At 37.2% G+C, this 21,066-nt stretch overlaps 1 protein-coding gene and 2 long non-coding RNA genes across 3 annotated transcripts; 1 reads left to right on the top strand and 2 right to left on the bottom strand.

Moving 5' to 3' along the window:
* Positions 1-2,191: 2,191 nt before the first annotated feature.
* LOC104597962 (uncharacterized) lies at positions 2,192-6,951 on the bottom strand. The gene is made up of 3 exons (XR_735279.2): positions 6,812-6,951; positions 6,685-6,719; positions 2,192-2,650 (listed from the first exon to the last, which is right to left on the bottom strand). It is a non-coding gene; the product is annotated as an uncharacterized LOC104597962 (long non-coding RNA).
* A 5,756-nt stretch (positions 6,952-12,707) lies between these two features.
* On the bottom strand, positions 12,708-13,935 carry LOC148792067 (uncharacterized). The gene is made up of 3 exons (XR_016085275.1): positions 13,699-13,935; positions 13,417-13,604; positions 12,708-13,112 (listed from the first exon to the last, which is right to left on the bottom strand). It is a non-coding gene; the product is annotated as an uncharacterized LOC148792067 (long non-coding RNA).
* Positions 13,936-18,178: 4,243 nt separating this feature from the next.
* LOC148792068 (uncharacterized) lies at positions 18,179-20,480 on the top strand. The gene is made up of 5 exons (XM_088903715.1): positions 18,179-18,996; positions 19,587-19,684; positions 19,866-19,979; positions 20,267-20,336; positions 20,426-20,480. The coding sequence occupies exons 1-5, from the start codon at positions 18,179-18,181 to the stop codon at positions 20,478-20,480; spliced, it is 1,155 nt and encodes a 384-aa protein (XP_088759841.1).
* Positions 20,481-21,066: the final 586 nt, after the last annotated feature.

Here is a 21,066-nt window from a genome sequence, read left to right on the forward strand (position 1 = left end):
CACATTATACTAACAGACTCTCATGTGCATTCTATCACTGAGTGTACGACTCCTTAGCCCTACGAGAGCAACTAATGTGTTAACACAAAAACAAAGATTCTGATGATGCCGACATTTGCCGCAATGTAGTGAGTTCGGATCTCCTGCATTCGATTTGGTGTATCGGGGTGCACTACCAATTAAATTGAAACATATATAATTTATACGGGCATCCCATTTACATGGAGACCGGATCTGTTCCTCACATGGCGTTTCACACCGACCTCAGATGCACGTTCTACTGTGCATTGGGAATATCTCTCGTATTTATAAGTTATTATTCATGGGAGATGTTCTCAACGGACGGTGGATGTACCTGTGAGACACCCATGTGTGAGGAGTAGATCCGGTTCCATTCACATGTGTGAAAAAAATTAAACGGCATCGTTATTTCAAAAAATATCTTTTTGAAACTTAAAAAAGTAAAGAACTTTTTATCTTCTTCCTCAGCTCGCCCAACTCGAGGGTGACCTGTTTAGGTAGGTCTAAGCACCCATCAGTCTTTTTTTATTTTATTTTTTATTTTTATTTTTCATGGGACTACATTATGGGGGATAGCCCATTCCCTTCTCTTAACCCTTACAACTGAGGGCAGATAATTGTGCTTACACCGTATCAAGATGTTCCTAATGCACGGTTGAAAAGGTCTGTTAAAACAATTGGGATCCGCTACTCATAAGTTGCTTCTACATCTCTACCCATAAAGCGCAACCACCGTGTATTGAGAATATTTTCCTATGAATTACAAGGGAGATATTCCCAATGCACAATTGTAATGTCTAGTGGATAAAAATATGGGAACAGCTCGTGGGTAGAAGATCTGAACATCTGATCTCCTATCCAAATGGTGTAAATGAGTTCAGATCTGTGCCCCACGACGGGGCACCCCACAACGGGTGCCCCACAACATCCCACAGCGCATCTCCGCCTTGTATTGGGAACATCATGGTTTTTAAAACCGAACCGATCAGGGGTTCGGTTATCGGTTCGAACGGTCGATCCACTGACAAAAAATTAAAAAAATTGAAAAACGTTTGAATGGTTAACCGGCCAGTTCAGCGATTTGCTGACCAAAATCAACGATTTTGAGGAAAAACAGAACCGATCATGTGATCAATTCCCAGTTTTTCCGGTTCAACCATCCGGTCCAGTCCGATTTTAAAAACCATATTCTCCTCCCGATGATGACATCATCGGCATTGTGGGGCGCAAATGTGAATCAGGTGTAAACACCAATTTTATGAGGATTAAATCCAATTTCTCCAAACCTTGGTGGCATTGGGATTTGATAAAGGTCTTGGATAAATTAGACTGAACCACCATCAGATCGTGATGTGATTGGATCGGTTGTGAATTGTGAATTGTTTGAGTGAATATTGTCTTTTATACAAGTGCCGTTAATTGACGATTGTTTTTTTTGGAAGGTAAATAACACTATCTATTAAAAAAAGGCAATATTTACAGACTGATCCACAGGAGGTATTCCTTCAGGGTAGACATTACATTCAAAAAATTCTAAAGGATGGGACTTTGCCCGTTGGGATAGCATATGAGCAGAAGTATTAAAAGATCTGTTTATATGTTTATATTTTACAGACAACTAAGATTGGGAAATTAATATCTTGGGGCCCGTTTGGTTTGTGATTGGAATCAGAATTGGAATCGGAACCGGAATGGTCTATTTCACTTGGTTGTTTGGTTCAGACCGGAATCGGAATCAGATTCTGACTTATGCTGTTTGGTTCATTAAGAGGCTGGAATCGGAATCAGCCATGATTTTCAATTTTACCCATAATAAAAATTAAAAAAAGCAGAAAATGCATGGAAATACCAAAAAATGCAGAAATTGCAATAATTTGTAGAAAATTCAGAAAATGCATGAAAAATAAATGAAATTTGCAGAACTTGCAAAAAAGAGTAGAAATTTTGTAGAAAAATAAAAAATAGAGAAAATTTGCAGGAAAATGCAGAAATTACAACAATTTTACAGAAAATTCGAAAAATGCATGAGAATATCAGGAATTTTGTAGAAATTGCATGAAAATGCAGAAATTACAACAATTTTGCATAAAATTATAGAAGTTACAGAATTTTTGTAGGAAATTGCAGAAAATTGTAGAAATTTTGCAAAAAAATAGAAAAACATAAAAAGTTTGCAGGGAAAATGCAGAAATTACAATAGTATCCAATGAGTTTAACCAAATTTGGATGAGAGAGTTGTCCTAGAAATATAATCTCTGCCTACAAACCTGCCAAGTTCTTAGCAGAACTGAAAGAGAAATAATCTCCAAAGACAAAAGTACCACCCATTCTCTGTGGCCCTGAAAACTATTATCCCCATCATGAACCTTGACTACTACTTGAAGGGGCTGAAGCCCCTTACTTAAATCCTCAGAAACGTATCCTTTATAAACAGTTCCAAATCCTCCTCCACCCAACACATGATCTGGCCTAAAATTCTCTGTTATTATCTTTAGTTCATTGTAAGAGAATGTAATCAGTCAATTTGCAGCAGAATCACATCGTAGGTCCTCAACCTCTTCAGGATTGGAAGGCAATTTCTGGCCATCTTTCCCTTCCTTCACTGATGGGGCTTGGTATTTTGGAGACTCTGAAAAGACAAGATATAATTATATAAAGAAATTGAAGAAAACATGGGATAAAAAGCACAATTCACTGCTTTTCTGGAAAAAAAAACAAAGAAAATAAAGAGAAACAGATAACAGGCTCAAAGCAGATGAAAAACCAGAAAGAAAATAACAACTAAACATAAAAATCTTAGTTTGCTTATGTATTTAATAATTTATTCTTTATAACCTAATCAGGTAAGATGGAGTCAATGTTCAATTACCTTCCATTGCTTGTGTATTTAATAATTAATACTCTACAGATTTGTTTTAGATCTGAATTGATATTGTCCGTACACATTAGGCCTACATTTCATTGTGAATTTTGTCCTACATCAAATGCATTATAAATTAACAACATAAAAATCTTAGTTTTCTTATGTATTTAATAATTTATTCATTATAACCTAATCAGGTAAGATGGAGTCAATGTTCAATTTGCTTCCATTGCTCTCTAGTGTGTTTCACAAATCCTGATTGATCAGATTTTTTTTTTTTTGCTTCTTGATTGGTAAGATTTTTACCTTGTGAAAGTATAGGAGAGAGATTACTAGTCCAGTAGGTGATAAAATGAGGGATAACAAACCGAAATGGTTTGGATATATACATAGAAGACTGCCTGCTGCACCAATAAGAAGCAATCTGATGCAAGGGGCTGGAACCAAGATGAGACAGGATCAGGCGTAAAAGGACATTGGTTGAGGTAGTGAGAAATTATTTTGGGGTAGACAATTTAATAATGGTCAATGGATATGGCCCTTGATAGAATGGAATGACAAAACAGGATTAATGTAGCACAAACTTGTTCAAGCTACATAAGCCAAGTTGAAAACCACAGTGGATATTATTTTCCCATGGGCAGACTTTAGTAATCTTGAGTTCCTTAAAGTTGGAAGCATGGTCCTACTCTAGGTTCATTTCAACATTGTACAATAATATACAACTCAGAGAAGGTGCTCATTTTACTGCATATTCCTTATTGTCTAAGTGTAATTTGATTTTTCTAGAGATCTAGAAATGAAATTTATGCACCTTTTCACTGATACAATTAAGGCCTGATGGAAGAGAGACAGAAAGATAGAGACAATCTAAACATGGTAAAATCTTGGGAATATATTGATAATTTCCCATGAATATCTAGGAAGGTTTGACTGTCTTCAACAAAATATCTCTCAGCCTACAACATGAAATTGTTGTTGTTGATGATGGTGGTACCATATGACCTTTCATAGACCAAGATAGAGTAATTTTACTGATGCTTCCAGTCCCACTTAAGTGGGATAAGACGGATGATAGTAATACACAACTACTATCTCCTAGATAAATTTTATATTTGGAAATCTGTTGTTGACATGCATAGAAATGAGTTTTCAATGTATAAACTAAAGCTAAAAATGCTATAACTATTAATACACAACTACTACCACTACTATAACATAAAACACAGCCTTAGAGCAGAATGAGGGAATAGGTAGGTGTTGCCAACCCACCTAAACGGGTTAGAACCTATGATACCCAGATACATGTACGTGGGTGCCATATCATGTTGGATACTTCAAATTTTAGTGTAAATTTCATATATGTACTGTATCCAGGCATGTCCCTTCTGTGTTTGGATAACATAGGTTGGGACAGGTTAGGATGTGATTTTTTTTTTTTTTGATAAATTACAGAAGATTTTCATTAATCAAGTCAAACTGATTACAAAGCAACCATCATTAAAACAGGTACACTTTATATAACAGAAACAAATTCCCCACACCCCTAACAAGAAATCTTTTCTGCAAAATTACAACCTAGTCCAGGGCAACCCCACAGCAGAGAACCCCTCCCCACTCCATCTCTTGCTAAAGAATCTACTAACATATTTGCGCTTCTAGGGATCCAATTGAATGAGGCATTCAGGGAGGACCCTAATGAGACAACCATCCTAATTACCAAAGCCTTAAATTCCCAAGATATTTGTTTCTGACCTTTCATCCAGTAAATAACACATGACAGTCTCCCTCCTCTATTACATCTCTTAACCCCTGTTGTTGCATCAATTTTAAACCTTGTATTAGAGCCATCAATTCTGCTCTCAAAGACTTCCCTTGTCCCACTGGGCCTGGAAAACTAAGCATAACATTTCCGACAACACCCCCTACACCCAATAGCCCTGGATTTCTGATACAACACCCATCAAAATTAAACTTGATTTTCCCACAACCTGGTGGACTCCGTTGCATCACTCTTACCTGTTTACTTCTTTGGAAACCCACCACTGTTTACCAGTCTCTAATCAATTATTAAAAGGTAAGTCTTTAAATTTTGTTGTCACTAAATCCCAATGCACCACTCTTATCTTTGTGAGTTCTATCACCTCCTCCATCTGTTTGTACTTCTCAAACAATGTTGCATTTCTCTTATGAGTCTGCTCTCAAAAACTGGTGGGGATGTGATGATTATCTAATTTTTAGGATTAGTATTAGCAATTGCTAATTTACACAAATATTGGATTCATACATAAGCTGTTTTCCATAAACATAAGAACTATCTATTGGTGAGAAAGAAAAAAGAAATCTGGCATTCACATTGCTAAATCCTGGACAATCACCCCATAAAGTTTAGATGAATTTTCTGGCTGGATAAAAAATATATATAGACAATCACCCCATAAAGTCAATGCTGACTTACAAAGCTTCATCTTGGACACTTGCTCATTTCTTCCTTCTAACAACTAAAACCATCCAAACAAACCTCTTACATTGATTGACAAGCAATCCATCCAAGTTCGTATTCTCATAGAAATATTGCAAGTCTAACTTCAACTCTTGATTAACAGCATTTGACTAATTCAAGGTTGCATGTCTAAGGCACAAACTAGTGGAATTTCTCAGATTTCTTTTCTAGGAAAAAAAGTACCCTCTCTCCATAAATCAATCTCTTTCCCTGTGTCAAGGAAAGACAAGTTAGTTGAAATTTGAAAAGCATCCCCGGTGGAGTGCTATCTGTTCTGTGTCATCTCCCTATTCCTCTTCCAGATGTTTGGTCCGCCTTTAGAACAACTTAACTTCTTTGGAGTGTTGGAAGAAGATAAGTGCTCTAATATATGTGGCAATTGACCAAAAGCACAAGTCCCCAACTATGAGCTAACGAAGGAGGTTAAGAGGAGGTTGTGATTTTGGTGCCCCCATAATTCAATATACTTCAACCTGGTACCCTGTAACTTACCACATATTACATATATACAGATTACTAGGATCCACCATTGGAATAGTAAACCATAAGGCTGTGCAAGTGAAAATGACATGATTATAGTATCACATTTTTAGCTCTAAAAGTTGGAAAAGAAAATTAATATACATAAATCACCCTCATGTTTTCTTGAATTTTAGCAGAAGCCATCCTTAAAACATGGCACCTACCAGATACCACTGTTTTTTCATCGAACGCCTAGATTTTTCTTTACAAACCATAGCTTCTATACCTCCATAAGCAGCAGCTTTGGAATGCTTGTATCTGCTCTCTCTATTTTAAGCATGAATGCACCCATATGCCATCCCTATTCTAATCAATACAGTCAAAGCCCTATTATATATACTATATCCCAGTTTATATAATTTTTCCTTCTTCGAGAAAGATGAACTTCTCATATAATGGCTCTCTTCAAATGTTTCAGGTCCATGGGCATCAGGACATCTCATCAAAGAAGGTAAGCAACTAATGGCTATAAATATGGTATAATTTGATTAGAATAATAGCAGAAAATAGAAAGAAAAAAGAGAGAAGAAGATAGGAGAGAAAGAGAAGAGAGAATAAAGAAGAGAGAATAGAGAAGAAGAGGAAACCACCTTTTGAGCTCTATATAGTTCAGCCTATTAAATAGAACGAGCGGAATTTTCAGAGATTTTACCTCTCGAAAGTAGAAAAATGAGAAAAGGAATTCAACTTTCCAAATTGCAATACAAAATCTGTTTCATCCTCTAATTTAAGGGATCATGAATCGGCTAGCATTAACTCAGAAATGAAAACTTACCTTGCTATGGTCTGGTCGGGTTTAAAGTGAAAAAACTGGGGAGTAATGAAAAAAATAAAGTGTGAGAGAGAGAAGGAGAGGAAGAAGAAGAATAGGAAATAGGAGAGAAAAATCAACGGTGATTTACCTTGTCACAGTCGCCGGAGTTTCGGTTCTGAATTTCAGATCACTACTTCGAACTCTAGCTTCCGAATGAGGAAGTAAAGAGAGAGAGAGAGAGAGAGAGAGAGAGAGGAGTGTGGGTTAGAAAGTTGGAATCGGGTCGGGAGAGATTTGAGGATTTTTTTGTCATTTTGGTTTTTTTATGTGAAAAAGCGGGAATGAAATTCCGATTCCGGGGGGGTGGGTCAGGAATGGCCCATTTCCGAAAATGGGGATTGCCATTCCGTCCGAGATGGGAATCGGATTCTGATTCCGCCCAATCAAACGCATGGAATCGGAATGGACCGATTCCGATTCCGGACCCCTATTATTGCCAACCAAACGGATCTTTGGTTTTTTGCAAAAGCCAGAAGCAGAATTGATGAATCAATTTTTGGTGGAGTGTGAATTTTTTGTGCTAAGTACCTCGTCATTTGGTCTGTTTCCAAGTGGTTGATGACTCAGGCCGAAGTGGAGAACTTTGGCTGCCGAGATGAGTCGAGCTGGGCAGGCTAGGTGGCGAGCTGACTATAGTGCCGAGCTGCCTATGAGGTGCCGAGCTAACTAGGTGGCGAGTTGCCTGTGAGGTGCCAAGCTGACCAGGTGGCGAGTTGCCTGTGAGGTGCTGGGTTGACCAGGTGCCGAGCTGCCTGTGAGGTGCCGGGTTGCCTGGTGGCGAGCTGACTATGAGGTGTCGAGCTGCCTGGTGACGAGCTGGATTGATGAGCTTCGTTGCTCTTTAGAGACCTGTAAGGAACCAAATGTCAGAGGACCCGGGGTGGCTAACCAAGGCTAGAATTTGCTTATTTGCTTACTTGCTCCCCTTGTCATTGGGGTTGGTGCCTTTATATAGGCATTGTTTGGCGTGGGCTTCACGCACCATATCCGAGATTTCTGAGAAGTCGTCTAAGTGGTCCGAGATTCCCTAAGGTAATCGCCATGAACGTTGACCACCCTCTGGATCGTTCGGCACGTGTGCCAACTTCCAATGATCATGGGAGTGTTTGGATATGCATGCCAAATTTGTCGGCGAGCACGTCTCGCAGGCCGCCAGGTCGCCAATTCGCACCTGGGCCAGGCCGCCAGGTCGCGTCTGTGCCAGGCTGCCAACTCGCATCTATGCCAGGTTGCCAGTTCGCACGAGGGCCACGCCGTCAGGGCTGCCAGCTCGTGCCTGCGCCAGGCTGCCAGTTCGCGCCAGGGCCAGGCCGCCAGGTCGCGCCTGGGCCAGGCCACTAGGTGGGACACCATCAACTTGGGTAAGGCAAGTTGTTGCCAAAGTGATTCCGGATGTCACCTAGTTGTTCTGAGGTGGCATGTGTCACAATATCATTGGAGGGCCAAATCTGCCCTCATCAAGAACCAAGGTAACATAGCTTTCTGTATCACTTGAAGATTATCTGAGCAGATGACAACATTTCTGAAATTCCAACTTTGTAACTTCAAAACAACCTGCAAAATGGCATAAATCTCAGCATGAACAATATCTAAAGGTTGTGAAGTTTTTCCTCCAATGATACTTAGGCACTGAAGATTTGAATTAAGATCACAATTCCAAAAGTGAAGCAAGAGTTAGCCAATTTTACTGCATTTGTAAAAAATGATGAGTTCAGTATTATAAGTAATGGCTAAATGTAAACTATTTTCCTGAGGTGTCTGAAGATTAACTACAGGGGTAGGTTGAAGGGAATTTTGAAAGATTTTATTCACCACTGAAAGGATCTGCATGGGGAGTGAATGCTTTTGTTCAAAATTTTTTTTGTTTCTAGTAGACCAAATATAGTAGCAGGAAATTGCAAACCAACTTAAAACTTGGAGGAAAAGAAAATTATATTGAATTTGATTATATAGCAGAGTAAAATAAGCTATCCAAAAAGTATTGTTGGTGAGGGAGAAATTGATATTCCAGGGATTGCCAAAGAGAACAACTCTAGTAAAAGAGCAATGCAAAAAAAGGCGTTGCGAGGTTTCTTCCTCTTGGTTACAAAAGATACAAAGTTTCTCAATAGAGTCCAAGAAAAGAAGACATCTGGTTGGAATAAAATTGTTGAGAATTCGCCATAAGAAAAGTTGGTATCTTGTAGGAATTTTGAGTTTCCAAATTTTGGAAAGACAGGATTTCAAATCATCATCTATTATGGGATTTGATCGAGCTTGTTTTATTTTATATTATTCCTTTGCAGTGAAGACTCCTAAATTATGCTGAACCAAATCCAATGACGATGATTAGAGGAGGGGAAGATCAGGGTTTGGAGGATTTGCATAGCAGCCTCCCTATCAAAGTGATGATGAATTAAGGATGGATTCTAATTTCCTTCTGAAATGAGGTTATTGATAGAGATATTTCGCAGCTGAGGGGCTAAGGGTAAAGGAATCCATTGAATTTTTTGATTAGTTTGGATCTAGGGGTATTGAGAAATCAGGAAGTCCGAATTGTCATTGACTAAATAACCTACTTCAGTGGCAAGTTCCCTAAGTTTAGGATAGATTGACTTCCAACAAGCCTAGGCATTAGAAGGGGTGATGTAAGGGAAGGTATTCTCTGGTTTCAAGTACTTTGACTTCCAGATTTGAACTCAGAGTTTATGTTGTTCATTTAAGAATTTCCAGGCGGTTTTCTTAAGCAGAGCATGATTAACCAGAGTCAAATTTTTAAAGCCCAGACCACCAAAAGCTTTCGGTAAGGACAGAGTATTCCAAGCACACCAGCGGTAGCACTGTCTGTGAGATTTTGAGGTGTTCCACCAGAAATTTTTAATGATTTTATTCATTTGGTGAATTGTTTTCTGGGGTAGCTTGTAAGACTGATTGGATCAAGACTTTTTTCCTAGCTTGGCTGATGGCTGAGGCCCTCCAATTGTTTAATTTAGCATTCAAGTTATCCAAAACAAAACTGAGTTGATTGTGTCTGTTCCTAGTCCAAATCAGAGGAGTTCCAAGGGATCCTATATGGAGTTGTCTCTTGATCATTCTTTGATGGCAATGATAGATATTTTACTAAAATAGATCCTAGATTTTTCAAAGTTTATAAGTTGGCCTGACGCATTTTGAAAGATTGAAAGAATAGAGTTCAGATTGTCCAACTCATCTCTATGGGCCCTTAAGAAGAGCATAATATCATCTGCAAATAAGAGATGTTAAAAGGCGGGAGAATTAGCAGATAATTTTGTCTTTTAAATTGTTGTCAGCCTCAGCTTGGTACAAAAGATGGCTTAACCCTTCCATGGCTAGGATGAACAAGTAGGGAGATAAATGATCTCCTTGTCTGATACCTCTGGAAGGGCAAAAATAACCTACTAAGGTTCCATTTATGAGGAAAGAATAAGAAACTGTGGAGATATATTCTTTAACGATAGAACAAGTCTTCTGAGAAACCTAAGGCAGACAGAACACTTAATAGAAAGCCCCATTCTAGACGGTCATAAGCTTTGGACATGTCTAGTTTCACAACTATGTAACTTGTACCCCTCTGTTTATGTTTAAGAAAATGGAAGGCTTCTTGAGTTAGGATAGTATTATCAGCTATATGTCTGCCCGGGACAAACGCTAACTGGTTAGGAGAAATGCACTTGTCAAGAACTAGCCTTAGCCTAGAAGCTATTAATTTAGCTATGATCTTATAGGTGACATTACATAAGCTAATAAGCCTATAGTCTTGAACTTTTATACAATAAACTTTTTTAGGAATCAGACAGATGAAAGTGTAATTCATTCTCTTAAGTAACTTCTTATTTGTGAAAAATTTTTGGACCATTTGCACAATTTCAGATCCTATAAAATCCCAACAATCTTTAAAAACCAAGGGTGGCATTCCATCCGGGCGAGGAGACTTAAGGCTTCCAATACTAAAATGAGAAGATTTGATTTCTTCTTCAGTAGGAATGGCCAATAACATGGAATTATCTTCCTAGGAGATTATTGGAGGAAGAAGGGATTGGAGATTCTCAATTTCCTGAGTTGCCTGAGAAGCAAAAAGATCTGAAAAGTAATCCTTAAAAATCTGTGCAATCTCCTCATGAGTGGATTTCCATTGATTCGAGTTATTTTTATTCCCTTCAATATAATTCTTTTTTCTTCTACATAGAGTGTTTTTATGAAAAAAGCTAGTATTTCTATCTCCCAAAGGCAGCCAAGTGTGGTGGGATTTTTGTCTCCAAAAGCTTTCTAACCGCCAAGAGGCATCTTCTAATTGTTTGTACAGGCTTTGGATTAAGGGATAATCCTCCATTTGCTCAGTCTGAATGATTTGCTTCTCTAAACTCTCTATTCTAGCTTTGGGGGTCAACAAAATGAGTTTTTCTCCACTGAATTAAATCTTTCTTGATTGCATCCAATTTACTAACAAACCGAAAGGCTACATAGCTAGAGACCTAAAGGTTCCAACTGTCTTCTAAAATACGCTTACAAAATTCATCTGAGAACCACATTTCAAAGAATCTAAACGGTTTGGGTAACTTCTGCTCTTGGGGTGCAAGTTTAGAATTAGAGGGTGATGGTCTGAATCCCATTTAGATCCTAAGAACAGGAGGTATCAGAGAACAATTGGAGCCATTCCGGAGATAGGATAGCTCAATCTAAAGTCCTCTGGGTATAGCCTACAGTTCTTATATTAGACCAAGTCACACCTCCTCCTTGGAGATTGAGTTCCACCAAATTATGCATGAGGATTAGTGAACTGTACTAGGAAGAAGTGAGGTGGTGACTGATAGAATTGGAAGAGGGAGCAGACAAATCTATGAATGCCGCTTCATTTAAGTCCCTTATTAGCAGGAAAGGGAAATCAAGTGAAAGAAGCAGGTTATTGATACGAGTCCAGAAAACATTTCTTTTAACAAAAGGTCCATATATAAATCCTAAAATCCAAATGGCAATAGAAAAGATACCTCTTATGAGAGCAAAAAACAGAAACATTTAAAGCAACTTTCGACATAACTACAAGAACACCTGCCCAACCATCAGGATTAATGATGAAAGAGTTAGGGTAACATAAGGTATTAATCAAAGAATTTAAATTAGAATCCTGGATTTTGATCTCACAAAGAAATATAATATTTGGATTAACGCAGGACCAAATCCAGCAATTCTTGAACTGCCTTAGGGTAGCTTGCCCCATGACAGTTCCAACTAATAATTAACATGGATATAGGTGGGGCTGATTCGGGCCAGTCTCCTCCACCCATAGAGATAAAAAAGGAAACAAGGTTTATATATTTTTATTTACCGAATCCTGATGCTCTATCTTTGGAGCCACACTTCGAGGTGTAAAGTCGTCCATATCAATAATACGAGCAGGAGAGTTGGTAGGGTTTGACATATTACGACGACCAAAAGTTCGGATAAGGGTTGGATCAGAAGCAATTTGGAGTCCAGAAGAAACCCCACTAAAAGAAAATTGACTTTTAGTGGCAATCAAAACTGTCGCCAGCCGCAGATGACAAATTACCGCTAAAACAACTGTCGCTAAAGGTTCTAGCGGCAATTTTTGCAGCTTCCGGTATAAATCTTAAGCTGCCGCTAAAAATTCACCCGCGACTACCCTAAAACTAAAGCGACTGCCGCTAAAAGTATATATATATATTAAATAATTTATTTTTTTCTAATTTTCTTCAAATTACCTGTAGGGATGCAGGTTCCATTATTGGATACCTGATATATTGTTCCATTATTGGATATGGATGCAGTGCTAGCAGAACAGTTCTTGGACCAATAGTTTCCTACCTCTGAACAAGTTAGTTATCCTTCTATGGATTTTGTATTGTTGAAGCAAACTAGCTAAGAAAGTTGAACAAAATTGAGAATCAATGAAATGAATATATATATATATATATATATATATATATATATATATATATATATATATATATATATATATATATACACACACAATTGTTTCATGTAATTGACAAAAAAAGTTACATGATTTAATCAATTTCTTCACAGGGAGGCTGGTCGTTGGGCAAAAGGAACTTGTCTCTGTTGAACATGTAGACCCTTCAACACCTCTCCACATCTCTTCCAAAGACCGTTTAACAACTGGTAAAGGGGAATCCAAATCAACGATGCTGATGCTGATCGAAGAGTAATCTTCCTGCTCATAATCAAATCTGTCCCTACTCTCCTACCCACGAGCATCTGTCTTCTGCTACTGGTAGCGCTAACCAGAACCTTGCTAGAGAACATCTTCTGAAGCTTGAAGTATTTCTTCTTGTTCTTGCCATTATCCTTACTGTGGGTGCATCTCTGGTGGGTTGGATCAACACCATCTGCTCATCCATTGGTTTCTTGAACTGCAAATCCAAATCAACTACACACAATCAGCTTATCCATTCATTGGGCAAATCATGTTGTCTTTGCTCCAATTAATCACATTCAAGAAATAGGAATTTTTTTGTTGTTCAGAAGTTTGCTTAATTAATGACTATAGTAAATCAATTAATTTCTCCAAACTACACGTCCTCTCAACCAAGTGGGTCCTGTAATTTCTTCAAACCATCCACAGCTTTAGTAAAAGAAGAAGCATTGTGAGTTGACATGAAGATGGTGATGATGATGATGATGAATCAACAAAATTAGAAAAAAAATTGAACTTACTTGGAAGGCAACTGCATTCCTAGCAGCCAAAGCAAGGATATCAGCACAACAACTCCAGGGCAAGCCTTCTCCACTGCATCCTTGGCCTCATCAACAACTTTGAAACTGTCCAGAGTTAGGTTTGGTTTTGCATCCCTCTCAGCCAAATGATCTTTGGTAGAGTTCAATAAAACCGACCCATCACAGCCCTGAAGAAAAGAATCAAACCAGTACTGAAACTGACTGAGAGATAATATCTATTAATCATACCAAACATACAAAACAATTCTTATTAGTTATTACCCTAACAAAGCAGTCATGGTAATGCAGCCTCACGAGCCCAGCAGGAACTGTTGCATCCTGGGCTACATTTTTCCAAACCACTTTCCCAATGATATCCTCAGCTTGAGGGCAGCTTTTCTTGTAGAAATGCTTCTTCAGGCCATCTCCATGACAAAATTTGGCGACTGAAGTGGGCACTCTGAAGTTTCTGCTGTGATGTGGATTCAAATCTGAGAGTAGAAACCAGTTAAGTTAAGCATGAAAACGTCAGAGAGGGACAAACTTATATTTGTTTTTCAGTATTAATGGGTCATGTGTAAAAGAATGATTCGCGAGTAACTCATTTATCTGGAAAAGTAATATTTTTCTTAGACTTGAATGTATAAATTATTTATCCATGTATAATAAAAGCTGCTAAATAATATTGTCCTTCAATAATATCACCTTTTTGGATAAATTGATCATTGCACACCTTTACTTGAGGAATAAAAGAAGGATAATAAATGTTTTTATTTGGATTAATATTTCCTAAAAACACTTGTCCAAATAAATGCATGTACTCGCATAAATCATTTAACATAAATACTTAAACCCCCATCTACTTTTTGATAGGATTTAAACTTTTCTTAGCTACCATATATGACAGAATAAATTTAATAGACATTTTGTTCATTCATTTTTCTTTAAATTTTCAAAAAGACCATTTTCAAACGAGACACCTTTTTATTTCAAAATATTCAAAGGAAATGCATAGAACATGTGCATCCAAATGACGAGCTCGGAAAACAAGTAGTAGATGCATTCTAAGTTTTAATTGGTCTTGTATACTTGTTTAAATGCCGCATACTATTTCTGTTTCTGACGGGATGAAAAGGGAGAGGAACCTGATTTCCCCACAAGAATGGCAGCTCTCTTTCCGCTCCCCTAGAGGGAAAAAAGACACCTCATTTTTGGAACCCTCTATTACCTGGTTTGATTAAGATTAACACAGATTGGAGTTTTTTTGTCAGAAGATTAAGTCTATGGAGTAATCTCCAGGGATCAGAATGGACAGGTGGTGGCAGGTCTTTTTTGGAAATCGGAGAGTGAGCTCGCCTTTGCAAGTAGAAGCATCTGCCATGCTCCAAGGCATGGTTTTTAAAACCGAACCAGTCAGGGGTTCTGTTTTTGGTTCGAATGGTCTGACCGTTTAATTCGAACGGCTGGCCTATTTTAACAAAAAAATAAAAAATTATTAAAAATATTAAAAAATTGAAAAAATGGTCAAAATCGTTCGAACAATTAACCGGCCGATTTAGCGGTTTACTAACCAAAATCAATGATTTTGGAGAAAAACGGAACCAGTGAGGTGATTAGTTCCCGATTTCTCCAATCCGACCGTCCAATCCAATCCGATTTTAAAAACTATGCTCCAAGGTTTAAAGCTCAATCCCAATTGCAAGGCTCTTCTTTTGTAATTGAAAGTGATTGCCAAGTTCTCGTGAATGCAATCTCCCAAAGAAACTGTTATTTAGCTAAGGACATTTCTGACTTTGGCCCAGAAGGATTATCCTTTCTGTTGGCTCTTTCTAATTCTGTTTGTACCCTCAAAAAAAAATGCCACACCTTCCCAATCCTATCTTTCACTTCGTTCATATTCTACCAAATTCTCTTTCAAGTTTTCACACATCGTTTAAATAACGAATAGCCTTGATCTGCAGGTTGAGTTTTCACGTTTGGTTGCAATTCGAGATCAAATCAGCCCCTATGACGGCATCCCACAAGGTCCTACAGCATATCCCTGCCGAGTATTGGAAACATTTCTTGATCATGTATAAAAAATGATGAAATATCACCGGGAGAGGTTCCTAATACACAACGGGAATGTGCTGTGAGACGTTATGGGGTGCTGATTTGAATTCTTGCAATTCAAGTACAAGCGCTATTTTATCTTCAAAAAAAAAAAAAAACCACAAGCGCTATTCATTTCGTTCGATTGTGGAAGATGTAGGTAAATTTTCTCTCAGTTTAGTCTAATTATTTAGGAGTAACAATGGGCAAAGACCGTAAAGTTGGGTTTTTATCCGATGACATCACCCAATAAGGGATATCTTAGTCCAATTATTTACACTGTGTTTGGTTGCAATGCAATTTTATTTGCACTAATATAAATGCATGGGAGTGCAAGTGTAGAAAATGCAAATTCTAGTTTAATTTTATTTTGGATTTTACTTTATTTTGCTTCATATCTTAATTTATTCCATTTGTACTGAAATCATGCAAAATAAGTTAAAGTTTGAAACAAAAATAGGTCAGAATTTACACTCGGATCATTTGTACTGTCATGATTTTGCATTGTTGCAAATTTATTTACATTGCAAGCAAACACAACCTTGGGAGAAATTTCAAGGGAGGATCAAGTCTTTTATCCAAATTAAAAACTAGTTCACATGATGTTTTGAATTTATTTTCATGGTAGATTTGTATGTATCATGGTTTTCAAAACCGGACTGGACTGGAAAAACCGATAACCGGTCAGCCATATGGGTTGATTTTACTAGAAACCGGAAAATTGAAAAAAAATGTTGAAAAGTCAAAAAAACCGCTAACTCGGGTGGTCGGACTGCTAAACCGTTCGACCCGGGCAGCGGTTTGTGGGTTAAGATTTTTATTTTTAGTGTTTTAAATAAAAAAACAAAAAATAAATGCCCATTATATCCCAACCAGTTCGAATCCTTATTCGATTTTCCCTTTAGCTTTAGGGTTATTTCCCATTTTCCCGAGTTCCCTTCTCACTCCTCTCAACCCTCACACCCTATCGACCGATCACTTGCGGCGGCCATCACCTCCAGCATTTGATGGTGATACACACCGACGGCGACTGGCAAGCTTGCAGTGGCGAAAAGTAACCCTCACCCCAGCACTTGCAGCGACGTCCAACGGCGAGAAGATCCAGCACTTGCAGCGATGACTTGCAACGGCAGACGATGAGCTTGTAGTGGCGGACGGCGAGCTTGCAGTGACACTCGACACTTGGCACTTGGCAACGACACTCAGCACTTGCAGGCTTGCGACGACAACTTGCCTGCGACCAAGCCTGACTACCCGAGCCCACCGGCGGCAAATCCATTGTCACACCACCATTACCGGCACTCGGCAGTGAAACCCTGAAGGTATATTGTGATTTAATTGTTTTTTTATTCATTTGGTTCATCAACCCCTATTTGTTCTACATTTGGTTCATCATTTTGCTTTGGACCTGTTAGGCAGAGGCTTTTAGTGAATACTTTATAGTTTATAATTAAGAGCAGCAGATGATAAGTTGATAGATTTACTAGTAGAAAATTGTTGCTTGTATTTTTGTATTAGTTTCTTGTTGATTATATGCCTTGTTGAACCCTCAAACTTCATTTGATGGTCAAATGCTTAGTTCTTTGTTTAATTAATCTGGCTTAATTTGTTTTTAATTTTCATATGCATATTTTGCTTAATTTTCATATGATGATTAGATGTTGGAAGTTTTGCTTAAATTTTTGCAAGCAATTTACTCACATTTCTAATGGAGTGATTTTACATTTTGGTTAATTATTTGCTTAAGTATTTTTTGCTTATATGGAGCGATTTTACATTTTGGTTGGTTCTTTTAGTCAATGCAAGGTTTTAAATTTTATATTTTGTGTTTGTATGAATGGATTTATTTTTGAGTTGGGTTTCTTTAATTGAACTAAGATGACGGAATCTTAAAGTCCAAATGCTAATACATCTGATCCAACTCCATCACAAGAGTCCATTTCATCAAATGTTAGGGGAAAAACTGATTCTGCTTGGGAGTATGTTTCCCTTAAAGTTGACCCTCTTAATGGATCAAAGTCAATGACATGTCTTTATTGTCAAAAGACTTTTAAAGGGGGAGGGATTAATAGGATGAAACAACATCTTGCCCAAAGGAAAGGTGAGATTGCAATTTGTTGTAAAATACCCCATGATGTAAGGTTCAAAATGGAGCAATCGTTGAATGAAATCAATGACAAAAAAAGAAGTGAAAAGCAACCAATGAATTTTATTGACACTAGAGCACAATGTGGAAGGAATGATAATGATGATGATATTGAGATTAGAGAAATAGATCCACCTAGTACACATGATACCTATCAAGGGAAAAAAACCAACTACATCATCGGGAAAGGGGAAAGCATCTTCAGGGCTAATAACTAGTCATTTTGCTCCACGAATCACTCCAAGTGCACAACCTGGAATTAAGAGTGTATTGGCATCTAAGGGAGCAATTAATCATGTGGACCATGCTGTTATGAAGTGGTTGTGTGATGCTTGTATTTTCTTGAATGCTTTATGTTCAAGATATTTTTAGCCTATATTGGATGCCTTTGCTACTATTGGTCCAGGTTACAAAGCTCTTTCATATCATAATTGTAGGACCAATTTGTTGAAGGATTTAGTTTAGGAGGTGCAAATGTCAGTTGATAAACTCTGTAAGGATTGAGCTACATATGGTTGCACTATAATGGTTGATGGTTGGACAGATACACGTAGCCGAACATTGATTAATTTTTTGGTGTATTGTTCTACAGGAACTGCATTTGTGAAGTCTGTAGATGCTTCTGAAACAATCAAGAGTGCAAATAATTTATTTCTTTTGTTTAAGGAAGTTATTGATTGGGTAAAAGGAGAAAATGTTGTTAAAGTGGTCACTAACAATGCTGCAAATTATGTAGCTACAGGAAGATTGTTGGAAGCAGAATTTTCATGGATATATTGGTCACCTTGTGCAACACATTGTCTAAACTTGATGTTAAAGGAAATTGGGGAAATGAATTATGTTGCAAATGTGGTTCTACGTGCATCTAGAATTACCAAATTTGTCTACAATCATATTTTTGTACTCTCAATGCTAAGGAAGAGACCTGGTTGGATTGAGATAGTACGTCCTCGAGCCACTCGTTTTGCAACTAATTTCATTGCATTGGATAGCATTTTGAAGCACATGCATGATTTGCAAAATTTGGTGACAGATTGGAGTTTTATTGATTCTAGGTATGCAAAAGATGCAAAGGGGAAGGAAATAATACAAATAGTTCTGTATTCTGAATTTTGGGCACAATGCAAAATGATTGTGGGTTTCACATCACCTCTTGTTAGTGCATTGAGACTTATAGATTCTAAGTTTAGGCCTGCAATGGGGTATATGTATCATGCAATGTTGAAGGCAAAAGAATCATTGAAAAAGTTTTTTAATTATAAGAAAGCTGAATATGGCCCAATCGTGAACATTATTGATAGAAGATGGAATAGACAAATAGGTCAGAGGCTTCATCTTGTAGGGTATTATTTTGACCTGACCTTTCAATATGATCTGAAATCAAAAGTTAAATCCCCGACCATTATGTCTGCAGTTTTTTATGTCATTGAAAAGTTTGTAATCAAATAAAATGATGTGGGGATAAAGCTGAACAAAGAACTTATTATTTTTGAAAATTGTCGTGGTAATTTTGGAAAACCTTTCTCAATGAAGACATTTAAGTCAACGCCTCTAGGTAATAAATATTTTTTCTTATAACATGTTTATTATTTCAATTTTCTATTTTATTTTATTTTATAAATTAACTCTATTTCATTGTATATAGGTGAATGGTGGTCGAGATTTGGTTGTGACACTCCAAATTTGAAAAGGATTGTTGTACGGATCCTTAGCCAGACGTGTAGTTCATTTGAATGTGAACGCAATTGAAGTGTTTTTGAACGTATACACACGAAGAGAAGGAATAGGTTAGAGCACTAAAGGCTCAATGACCTAGTATATGTTCATTGCAACTTGCATGTGATGGATGGGTAAGTGTTTTAACTTTTATGTTTCATGATTGCTTTTTTTTAATGCTTGCATTTCATCTAATGTATCATTTATTGGTTTGTAGGAGAAAAACTGAAAGTCTTAACCCAATTGGGCATGAGCATGTTGATGTTGTGGAAGATTGGATAGTGCACGATGATGAGGATCCTCCATTACTTGATGGTAATGAGAATGATGATATGTTTAAAGCTGATGAGACAACACTTTCAATAATGGAATCACCATCAAGAAAAAGAGAGCTAGGACTGATGGTAACTATCATTGATATTATCTCAAATGAAATTTTCATACTTGATTATTGTAGCTATTTTTTGAGTTCTAATTTTCTATTTTCGTTCTTTAGATGATGATAATTTTTTCATTGAGCAATGGGGAATCATGGAGGAAAATGCAACCAACACCCAAGTTGGAAATGTAGATGAAACACAACCTCCCGAAGATGAAGATGAAGATGATGGTAAAATACCACATGGCTTTGGTTGGTAGTTGGTACCATTGAGAAGTGGGGCCAACATATTTGAAGAATTTGGATGATTAGATTAGTGAACCAAACTCTTTGTTAAACTTGAAGTTTTGATTTGTGTTTAATACTTGGTGAACTTGGTTTTTGATCTTTTTGTTACTTGTGTTTATGATATTTTTATTTTTGAGTATCTAAGTATTATGTTTGATGAATTAAGAATGCACGATGTTATAGCAATATGAATAGAATATTTTGCAAAATTTCTTTTCTTGTCTTCTTAGTGTTTTTGAACAGGAAGTCCAAAGGAAACTCTGAAAGACTTGATCATCTAAAGGGGTCCCTTTCCATAAGGTGAAAGAAAGTACTCATTTTATAGTTTGCATTGCTTATGACCTGGTAGAAGTTTTTCTTACATTTTTCTTTGTATATTTGGAATACAGGTTAAAAGGGCTTGTCAGAAACTCAAAGAAAGTAGAAGCTGAAAGCCTGAAATAGCTAATGGTAAGGTGCATTGAGCTATTATAATGGGTATTTCTCAAGGAATGATTTTGTTTCTCAATTGTAAGTTGTAACTTTTTTCTGTTAATTAAAAAATTTATTTATCTAACTAATGGTAAGGTGCATTAAGCTGTTATAATGGGTATTTTCTAATAAGTAGGGGGAAGAGGACTTGATGGAAGAAGAAGAAGAACCTGTGTTTGTAATGACTGATGAATTGATGGAATTCTTTGCAAAATCTGAAGCAAAAAAGAGACAAGGTGGTTGTTCAACCCTCTTCTTGAACATACAAAATCTATTGAATGAGTTATTGACAATTAGTCAGTAACAATTCTGTCTTTAAAGACCTTCATATATATGTAGGTTGTGGTGTTTGGTTGCAGTTATAAGTATATTACTAATATTTATTAAACTACCCCTTTATTGAAGAATGTACAGAACTGCAGATCTTTTGAAAATACAGATTTGTACAGAACTACAAATTATTAGACTACCCCAAGGCAAGATGGATCCAAGCTGCCTTGCATTAGGGCCTTGGGTTTTTGGTTATTAGACTACATATCTTTTGGCATGGATGCTTCAG

This window comes from Nelumbo nucifera, chromosome 4 (genome assembly GCF_055504915.1).
Source record: "Nelumbo nucifera cultivar China Antique chromosome 4, China Antique-T2T, whole genome shotgun sequence".
Taxonomy (NCBI): Eukaryota; Viridiplantae; Streptophyta; class Magnoliopsida; order Proteales; family Nelumbonaceae; genus Nelumbo; species Nelumbo nucifera.